Source organism: Plectropomus leopardus, chromosome 11 (genome assembly GCF_026936395.1).
Source record: "Plectropomus leopardus strain MGB_pleo_1.0 chromosome 11, ASM2693639v1, whole genome shotgun sequence".
In the NCBI taxonomy this organism is placed as follows: domain Eukaryota; kingdom Metazoa; phylum Chordata; class Actinopteri; order Perciformes; family Serranidae; genus Plectropomus; species Plectropomus leopardus.
In genome coordinates, this window is record NC_142186.1 from 30231323 (window position 1) to 30242696 (window position 11374).

An 11374-nucleotide genomic window follows, 5' to 3' on the forward strand; every position below is an offset into this window, starting at 1 on the left:
AGGGCAGCAGGGGGTGGAGCTTATTCCTGGGGGGATGGAGACTGGAGTCTTTGGAGTCTCTTGCTGGGGATCCTGATGACAAGCGTGTCACAGTCTGGAGGAGACAAACTTCTCAGGATCAGAAAGGGTGAGTGTTGGACGGAGCTTGGCAATATTTCTGAGGTGGTGGACGGAGTTTTTGCAGAGCTGTTTAATGTGGTGACTGCGGAGGAGAGGGGGATGTCCTGGTCAGAGAATGATATGCTGCTTATGGAGGATGACTGGATCTGATGAGGAGTACCAACTAAAATGGCTTCAGCTTTGAAGCTCTTAAGTTGCAGAAAGTTGTGCTTCATCCAAGCCTTCGACTCCTCCAGACTCGCGGTGAGGAGAGAGACGGTGATGATGAAGAAGTTGGTGGTGTGTGTCCATTTTCATGTATAATTGTGTGTCATCAGCGTAGCATTTGAATGAGATTCCACACTGACTGATGACATGTCCAAGGGGAAGCATTAAGAGAGTGAAGAAGATGGGGCCGAGGATCGACCCTTGAGGGACCCCGCAGGTGAAAGTGTGTGTCCGGGACCTTGCACCTCCCATGGAGACATACTCGGTTCTGTTAGTGAGGCATGAGTGAAACCACTGAAGGGCGGTGTCAGTGAGTCTGATGGTGTGATGTAGTCGGGTGAGCGGTATGCCATGGTCAGCGGTGTCGTATACTGCAGACAGGTCAAGGAGAATGAGGAGAGAGGGCGACCCGAACAAGAGCGGTTTCTGTGCCGCGGGCAGAGCGGAAACCAGACTGGAATATTCTCAAATCTCAAACTGTGTTGGATTTGAGATGGTCCTGCAGGTGGGCAGCGACTACTTTCTCCAGTACCTTGGAGAGAAATGGAAGGTTGAAAATGGGCCTGTAACTGGCCAGGACTTCTGGATCTGGTAGGTTTTTTGAGAAGTGGTCTGACATGCTATGTCTCCTATTCTTATGATATACTTCAACTTTTAAATTATTCTTTATGACATACAAATCTATGACATTTTATAACTTTTCTCACAACACAATATTAATTTTTATAAACATTTTTGTGATAGTTGTGATAGTGAGTTTTTAATAATAATACTATATATATATATTTTTTTTTTTTTACATACTTTACATACTTTATACAGTTAGTATGTCATTTTTGTGGCATAACAAATTATTTTAAAAAGTCACACTATAGTTTGCCAAAAAAAGTTGTATAAAAAGTAATAAGAGTGTTATAAATCTCCTCAGAAACAGAATTATGTTGTATTAATACAGAAGTCAAATTTATTATCACAAACTAAGAGTTTGGTCATGCTATTTTAAAGTCATTTTTTTTAGCTACTGTAAGTTAGTGTGTTGCTGACTTAACCACTCTCCTGAAGAGCATTTTAAAAAAGGTTTTAAGTTTAATTTCAAGATTTGCACATATGCCCGTATTATATTTTATATCCTATTACTATTACTTTCCAAGAATATTTGTTTTACATGCTAATTTTGTTGCTAAATTTGTTTTTTATGCTGTTGAGTTGATGCTGACTAACCTTCATCCTCCTGCGTCTGTTGCTTCATCTTATTTTTGCAGAAAGAAGCATCTCATCTGCTCAGACGCCTCACTTGGTGCTGAAAGTGGAAAAATGGAAATACAGGATTGGTTCACTGTAAAAAATGCAGTAATGGAAGAAGTCCCCAGATCCTTTACATGAGTAAAAATACCAATACCATAGTACAAACCACTTTTTTACAAGTGAAAGTCCTGCAATAAAACCCGACTTGTTTGTGAAGGAAATAACAAATTACAGTATTAAAGGTGATGCATTAATGTGAGAGACGAATTTTACGGTTGTAGCTGCTCCAGGTGGAGCTAGTTTTAACTATTTTATATATAGTTTGGCCCTGTGGTTCCCAATCCAGGGGTCAAATCCTTCCAACTCAGCAGAGATAACATTAGGTACGAAAACTTGATCTACAGGAGAATAAATATTTGAAATACTGCCTTACATTTCATTATATTTGTTTAATTACAATTTACACCTGCAGCCTGATTTTTGTGTTTTCCTTCACAGAAATGAGGACATAAATCAGCATAAACTGGTGCATAAAACATTATTTCGGGGGGGCGACCCCCACTCCCCCGCTTCATATCTAAAGAAATGCTTTTATTGAAGACTGTTAAAAAAAGCTTTTTTTATGTCCTCACCACTTTTCAACACAAAGTGCCTAAAGTAGACACAAGAAAAATGCTGGATACCACTGTTTTAACCCTTTAAAACCTGAGCATGTTTCTTTCAAAAACATGGCTAGAAGGCAATATGCAACTCTACAACACATGGCCCACGAATGGCAAGAAACTGGTACAAAGGTATAAAAAAATGACCTGAAAATGAACAAACTAAAAAAACCCTAATTTTCAAGTAATTTTCTGTCACAAAATGTCATAGTGTAGAATGTCAGAAATGTAATTATAAAGCATTCAGCATATTTCAAAGACAGACAAGAGTTTGTTTAAATGTCTGCAAACAATGAGAGCAAGAAGAATAAACTCTGCCAAGTTTTTCTCGAGCTAACTGTACTATCAGAAAACATGTCACAGTATAGTATGCTGCAACATGTCATAGTGAAACATTCAGCATGTTGCACAGAAAGACTAGAGTTTGTTTAAATGATAAAGCCATGACAATGAGTTTTCTCTCAAGCTGCCAAAGTAGACAGCTCGACCAGAGAAAAACGACGTGCTGCCCAGCTTTACTATACATCATGAAAATAAAACAAAAGAAATCAAAAGCTTTGGAAAAGTTTTCAGCTAAGATGATGTGAAGTTACAGTCCTCACATTCAGAAAAAAGATGTATATGTATATTTCTACCGCAGCTCCCTGTTCAGTTGAGATCCCTGCAGAAATTAAAGGGTGAAATGTGACAGAAGCTCCAACATGCTTCAGAAAAAAAACAGCCTCAGGAAAAAATCTGGAGCGTTGGGCGAGACATTGGTATATTTTCTGATTAGCAATTATGGTAAAGAAAGCTTAATACAACCTAAAATACTCTGATCGCTGTGCATTAGCAGACATTTGAAAATAAAGAGAATCAAGTGACTTCAGTTCCCTCTGAAAGCATCTCTGGTTACTAAATTCAACATTTTACATGCAAACTTCCAGCAGTTACCTTAAACCCTTTCCACCATTTGTGTTAATTGTAATTCATCATTAACTGTTGATTCTGCTGCACCACAACCCGAATTACCTGCTGTAAAGTTTGCTGAACTTTACAGCAGACTTTCATATTTGTGCAAACTTTCATATTTGGTTTCCCTCAAAAGTCTCTTTAAATTCACAAACTTTTTGACCAGCATCACTCACCGTGTAATTCGTCTCTGCTTCCTCCCCAGATGACCTTTGACATGAGGAGAAGTACTTCTAAGCTTTTCCTGCAAAGAATTGTGGGAATTGCAGTTTAGGGTTTTTGTTTTTTGCAACATCACATCAAAAAATACAAAAATTTCATACAACAGGACAATTCAAAGTGAATTATAAAGCATATCTATAAATATATATATATATATATATATATATATATATATATTAAAGGACAAAGACTTACAATAAGAGTGAGGAGAAAATATATAAAAAGATGTAAAATTTACAATTACAGACAAAACAACATCACAGCTGAAGGGAATCTTTAAATGAAAACATTAAAATAGGAATACAAATAAATGTTTTTTGCGGCTTTATTTTTTTAGTTAAAAATGGTCTTAATATACGGTTAAGTTTCATTTTCAAATATAAAAAAATGAAAGCTTTAGAATGGCAAAATTTTAATTGATGAGTTAAAATACTTTGCTGGAATGGTTTTATATTAACGTTATTTTATAGTCTACCTTTTCCCTGTGAAGAGCAAATCCAGATTCAATGTTCTTTACAGTCTACCAAGATACATCTTTCAAAACCTGGTTAGTGTATGAATATTTCCAGAACAGAAACAACATTGTGTCACAAAATTAACAGTTAACACAAATGTCGAAAATGTCTGACATAAATCTAAGAAAACAATGACTTGCGGGATATTAAGTACATAATAGAATTTCTTTCAGCTAAAAAGACAATAAATACAGTTTTTAATAATTATTTTATATATACATGTGGTAATTTACTGTCACCATATTTATGACTACTTTTTTATTTGATTCCTCATAAAAAAAAATTTGAATTATCTAAAAGGAATTTTTAATTGTTATGTACTGTTATAATAATTATGAACACAGTTGAATCCACATAAATTCTTATTGCAACTATTTTTTTCACATCATTTTAAAGGAACAATACTGACATAGAATTTTGAAAGAAAATTTGCAGATAATTATATAGTATTTTCTAAATATTTTTCCAATTCATCAACAAATAGAGACCAAAATGGCACAGAAGCAGAGGTACTTATAATGCACTTTTTAAATAATAAGCATAATTAATGACTGTTATTTCTTAAGGTGGTAATCAGGCAAATTTTACCAATGAATGTTACCTTTTGGTCATGTGGGATTGCAGTATTCTAATTTTTGGTGTCATTTTTAATTTTAAAATTTGCAAACAAAAAGAAAGACAATTTTCTCAGGTTTCAAGGGGTTAATCATTAGGTGTGCACACAATTATTTCATTTTACAAGCTGGCAGTGCGGAGCAGCTGAGTCCGCAGTCACCTCGGTAAACAGGTTGGACCGCCTGAGGAGTCTGTTACACATCGAGAGGAATCTAAGCAGCGGCTGCAGTTCCTGGTTGGCATCCTGGTTGCGGTGAAGAATGTGAGCGAGTCACGTGGCACCGAGGAAAACCAAGCCTCTTTATCAGCACCAAATCTGACAAGCAAAGCACAAAACACAACACTTTCCGCACATGGCTGCATGTTTATTGTTTAAACAATGAAGGCACATAAGACAGTTAATATGAGGAAATATGATTTAGTGCGAATTCATAATGTTCAGGTGTGTTTTAAACAGGAAACAAAGTGCAATTAATACACAAAGAAAACAAACGTGGTTTCAACAGTATGTCTTGTAAGCACAAACAGATTTGGCTTTAATTTGATCTTTTTCCTGCTTTTATAAATACCCAACACCAAAATCCACTGTCTTCAACACACACTGTGCTCACCACTATTGGGAGTGGTGAGCACAGTCATCCAGCCATCGTGGTTCTAGTGTGCACGTTATTTGCATAAGGTGTGTGTATGGTGAGCATACAGAGCTGCTGTAAACGTCCGTCAGTTTGAGACAGATCAGAATTAAAGGAGGTGTTACTCACATGTGGTTTCACTTTAGAGGTGTAGCTCTGTATGAGGATCTTATCCACTGACGGTGTGTTATGTACAGTGGGTGTGCTGTAGACGGGGTTAACAACAAAAAAGATTTTAGCCGCCTAAAAAAGTCCCATTTTTCCAAAAAATCAATATCAGTTTGTGTGTGAGCTATTTTCAGAGTATTTTCACTGCTTCACCTTAATGTCAGATAGTTATTTCCAACGGGAAAATGACGTAGCTATATCACTCTCTTCAGAGCCAGACTCCATTGTTAAAAACAGCGATTTAAACATCGCTGAACAAAGAAGCTGCTGGTCTACTGCTGCCTCAAACAGTTAGTGTAACTGGGTGACTTTTGTGTTTGAAACGGCAAGTTCAACGTCACCAAAGTCACACAGCAACACAAACTGATCGAAGCAGCGGTAGACCAGCAGCTCCAGTTTTCAGAGAGTTAAAATGACTGTTTTTCTCAGTGGAGTCTGGTGGCTTTGACGAGAGCGTAGATGGCGAATTTAAGCGTTAGGCAGCTTTCCTGTTGGAAAGGACTCTTTGACAGAAAGGTAAAGCAGTGAAAATACTCTCAAAAAAGCGCAAACTTTGATATTGTTTTTTGAGGTGGGACTTTTTCTTAGGTGGCAAATAAAAAATGTTGCGCCTCCATTCACAGCAGTACGTTGCTTATCTTCCATGTCAGACTTCAGTCTGAATCTCCAAACTGGGGGCGTGCTGACTGACATCTACTGTATGTAACACACTGACTGTGGAGAAGTACGTCATACTTCAAAAAAACCAAACTATCCCTTTCAGCAGTGTTCCAACATTTCCAACATTTTGGAAATTAAAGGGCCAGTTAGTCCCAAAATCAATGATGCATATATTTCCGTCTGTGGTTACACTACATTGTACCTTAATTGTCCTGTTACGCTCACTTGTGGCAATAGTTACTGTCTTGCTTTATATTTCACGAAAGTCCAAATAAATGTGATTTACAACGTTAAAGAGGAAAAACAATTATTTAACAGTGCAATATATTTGGTTTGTTAAACTGTGTGCGGCTATAGAAAGGCTCCAGGATTTGACCGAGGATCTTTGAGATTTCTGTATCTGTGTGCGAGCCAGACTCCGAGGATCTGAAAGGAAAGATAAGTGAATGTAACGTTTCCTTAATTTACAATATACGTGATCACAGTGCTAATCTATATTAATGTCTTCATCAGCACCCATTTCCCACCAAATTCTCTGCTTCCGTGACATTTTTTACCAACCTCTGTGAAGCTGAAGAAGAGTCCGATACCACCCACAAACCGCAGCACTTCTCCCGCATACTGCTGGATAGTGTTCGAACACGTGTCACAAGTCAGCTTGTTGTGAAAGCATCTCTAAAAAAGGAAGTAAGGGAGACAAAGTTATGCAAATCAAGATCCAGCTGCAGCTGAGAGAAAAAGGGAAATAATATTGAATTACTCACAGCTTCACAGGTGCCATTGTAGGACACAGAGGAGAAGCCACAACAGTCGAGTGTTTTCTCTACGTCCTTTTGAGTCGCCTCTGATTTGTTCCACCCGACCTCCAGCAGATGGTTCTGTGAATAAAAAAAAACACAGCCTGGTTGTTCCTACATTTATTTAATTGGAAAGCATGAACAAAGGCAGAAATATAAACATGAATAACTTTTCTGAGGTCCACTACAGTATACCAGCCAAAATAACTTGTATTCAGATCCATTACTTAAGAAAAGTACAAATACCACACTGAAAATACTCCACTACAAGTTATAATCCAGCATTTAAAACTTTACTTAAGTAAAAATATGTATCAGCAAAGTGAAAATACAGTAAGAAAGTAAAACTAGTCAAAGGAGTGTTTCACTACTATATCTGATATTTTGTATTAATATTGTTGCTGCATATATGTGCATGTCGTATTTTACTGCTTTTGAGCGGCAGTGCATCATATATTTGTAGCGTCACTGTCCTGTGAGAACCATGTATTTCTAAAAAGTCAACTTTTCATGGCGTTAGAAGAATAGCCTTGTTTTTAGCTTTGGGACCATTAATTTTCCACCCTATTTAGGAAGATTTTTTAAGATTTTATTTGGTTTCAGAAGGAAGGAAATAAATGAGAAATTGTAATCTTTTTAAGCTGTCCGACAAATGTTGTGAGTAGAAAGTACAATATTTGTCTCTGAAGTATAAAGTAGTATAGAATGGAGATACTCAAGTAAAGCACAGGCACCTTGAATTTGTACTTGAAGGAATACTTCACTCACAAAATGACCATTTGTATTTCAGTTACTCATCATTTCTTAAGTAGAATTAATGTAAAAAAAAGTAACAGCAAAACTCTATCAAAACATTTGTTTACAAATTCCCACACAACTCATGCAGCAAAATCCAAATCTTATTTTCCAGTTGTGACATCCCAAACAAATGAATTTACTAAAACATTAAGATTTAAAACACGGCAGTGCATCAGAGTCATGCACAGCTGAGTACTGTGTGTGGTCACACGTGTGTGTTTGAGTACTGTGAGCATGGAGGGATCACTGCAAACCTGCAAAATGTCACTTAAATCTAGACGTACCAACCCGGAGACACAGAGGAGACCACAGAGAGCTGCAAAAAAACAACAAAAGGGGCAAAACAACCACAAAGAGAAAGAAAAATACTATATAGACATCAAAAGATACACAATAATAAGAATAAAGATAATAAAAAGACACAATATAACTACAAAGGGGGATAAAACAACTAATGAGAGGCACAAAATTATTACATGGAGATACAAAATAATTACAAAGACATCACAAGACCAAGAAATACATAAAATTACCTAAAGAAAACCACAAAATTACGTCAAAGATACGTAATGATTGCAACTAGACATCAAATAACCAAAAATAAACAAAATAATCAAAAGAAAAGCTAAAAAAAATTACATAAAGTGACACAAAATAATAAAAAGAGGCGAAACAACCACGGAAAAAAAAAACACACAAAATGACTACAACAAGACATAAAAAATTAAATGATTACAAATAGATACAAAAAGATTACACAAAGACATGAAACAACTAATAAAAACACAGAAATAGCTAAATAAAATCACAAAATTACCTTCGACAAAATTTCTATAAAAAGACATCAAACGACCGTAAAAAAAAGACAAAAAGTTACCTAAAGAAAAACACAAATTTAGCTCAAAGAGACACAAATCCACTACAAAAAGACACTAAAATAACAATAAAAAAAGGCTCAAAATAACCCAAGGAGAGACACAAAATAACTTCAATTAAAAAAAGAGTCACAATCACTGCAATGGTCTGTGTGTGTTGTTATGGGGCTGAGTAACTGATATACAAATGGTCATTTTGCTGGTGAAGTATTCAGTTCTTGAGTTATTGTATTTAGTTACATTTCAGCGCTGGGGATGTATGCAGACGTGGTAAACTCACCTGCTGGTCTTTATTCAGGGCCAGACAGGCACAGGACACAGAAAACTGCACCACAAACACTATGAACAGGATTATCATGTACTGGGGCGAGTTTAGGAAAGTTCACATGGAATGAAAAAACAGTGTTTAATCGAACAGGAGTCATTAAAACAGCAGCTCAACAGAGGAATAAAAAACACAGAGAGCTTTGGGGCTGTTTACTTTTCATTTAACCACTATTAGAAGGTGTGAGGCGACTCCCTGCGCTCCGACAAACAAACCAAAGGATACGAAGAAGAGCAGGACCTGGTGGTGCTTCAGGGCGCCGCACAGCCCCACGAAGGCAACCAGGAACAGGAAGACGCCCACGCCGATGACCCCCGCCACCACCCTGATGCTGGAGACCAGGTCGAACCATTTCCCCCAGGCGGCCACTCCGATCAGCAGCAGACTCACCAGCTGAGCACCGAGAACAATGTCGAGAAATGAGGAAAGAAAAATTAACACATTAAGCTCTTCAGACACTTTTGCCTGTTTTAAATTCAAGAGTTCGCTCTTTTATTGGCATTAAAACTGTTTAATATGACATTATTTATTTTATTAGCGTCTTATCTGCCTATGCATATGGTTATTCTTTTAATCTTTTTTTATGTACTTAAATGAGATTAATTCTCTTCTCCACATTTTATTTACTTATAAGGAAATTGAGTTTTTGAACTTGCGCCCTCATATGTTTTGTACACATTGCTATTTTATTATTTGTTTGATAAATTCACCCCAGATGTTCCTCTCCCCAGCAAACCCACTAAAATACTGTAAATTTAAGTTAAACTAGTAATTGAACTGATGTAGAAACCAAACCAGCACTGTTGACTCGTTCTGTCTGACCACCGGTCAACAATCTAAAGATGTTTATTTTTTATATGACAAAGAAAAGCATCAAATCATCACATATGAGAAACTTGACGTAGCGAATATTTGGCATTTTTGCTTCAAAACTGTTGTTGAGTAATCAAAATATTTGCAGATGAATTTTCTGTCAACCATCTAACGGATCGATCGGCCGACCGTTGCATCTTTAGCTTTGTTGTTTTAACATTTATGGGCTGAAGAGTTTTGATTTGTTTTTTTGGGCAAAGATTTATTTTCATTAACAGATGACCAAATTACGGAGCAATTGCAGTTCCAGAAATGTTTCAGGTTTCCATTCATGCCTTTGATAATAATATTTTAAAAAGAAAACGTAAAAGTACAAAGACGGGCTCACGACTTTTATCAGATGTTTTTGTCTCTGAGGTCATCTAGATGACTTGATATGTGTAGACCAAAGGAAAATGTATTTGCTTTTTAAAGCGGATATCTTTATATAAGATACAACTTTGCAGAAGTATGGAGAGCAAAAGATGACAGATAAACTTCCTTGCTGAAAACCAGCCAAACCAGCCTGTTTGACCAGCTTAAGGTATGTTTTTGCATATTTTCGATGGTTTAGCTGCTCATCAGCTTATGATGGTCACTAGCTGGTTTATCCTTTGAAATTCCTGTAAAACTGAAACCAAAACAACGTCCTAATTCACAGAAATAACAGTGTGATGACAACATTTTTAGAAATACATTAAATTCATTACCAAGATTAGTAGCATTTTGTTTGATGTTAACCCTTTGAAACCTGAAGCAACATCACTTTTTTTGGCTTTGGGGTAAAATTTCATTAGATTTAGAAAATGAATTTTAAAAAAGTTAGGAAAAAATGTCTAGGGAAAAAAACTAGATTTTTAAATTAAAAATTAGACATTTCAAATTATGTCTCAAAATTATACTTTGGGCATTTTTTTTCAAAATTTTGTTGCCTCGGTTTTTTCTAATATTTTATTTTATTTTTCATTTGTTTATTTTTGTTTGTTTTCTAAACTTATTTTCAGGTAATTATGAACTTTTTTTTTTTACTAGAGTCTTACGAATTTTGGATTATTTCTTTATTACTCATTGCCTTTCATTGCTTTTGAAAGAAAACAAGCAATTTTGCTCAGGTTTGAAAGCGTTAGTGTTTAGATATCATTCATAGACCTTTCCTCATTAAATAAAAAAAAAATGGTCATATTTTCCTGGATGACAAAAAAAAGGATTTTATTTATCATAAAAGTATTTATAATAATCTATGGGTGAAGTCACCAATAACAGCAACACTGAACTGGACCTCATTATTCACCACAAACACCTGCGCGTTTCTCAACGAGCTCACAAAAAAAACAAAACAAAAAAAAAAACAGAGCCTTTCATCTCTTTTCCATTTTAACTATCACAAATGAAGACCAAAGCAGAGACACCTACTGCATTTTCAAGCAACACATATAAATGTTTCCATCGGTGTAACAGCAGTAAATTCATACTTACAACATAGAGTATGTTGAGAGCGCAGAGCGCGTTCTTGGTGCAAACGAACCCGCCGCAAACCATCTCTGCTCACCGGGAGAAATCCTTAAAAAAAGCAAAACAAATGTATTTCCACTTTTCCAGCCTTGTCAGCGAGTTTGCATCAGTCTCGAGGTTCTCGTGCTCCTTCTGGTTTCTAGTCTGCAGGTGAAAACCAGAGAGCGTTTCCTGAACTGGTCCTGCTCGCTGATTGGTCGGTTGTACAGATGAGTCAC

The 11374-nt window shown here is 36.2% G+C and overlaps 1 protein-coding gene across 1 annotated transcript; it reads right to left on the reverse strand.

Moving 5' to 3' along the window:
• Positions 1 to 4881: 4881 nt before the first annotated feature.
• Positions 4882 to 11374, reverse strand: LOC121945735 (tetraspanin-13-like). Its single transcript, XM_042490045.2, has 6 exons — positions 11121 to 11374; positions 9018 to 9185; positions 8748 to 8828; positions 6762 to 6875; positions 6559 to 6672; positions 4882 to 6423 (listed from the first exon to the last, which is right to left on the reverse strand). The coding sequence occupies exons 1-6, from the start codon at positions 11181 to 11183 to the stop codon at positions 6349 to 6351; spliced, it is 615 nt and encodes a 204-aa protein (XP_042345979.1). The 5' UTR covers positions 11184 to 11374; the 3' UTR covers positions 4882 to 6348.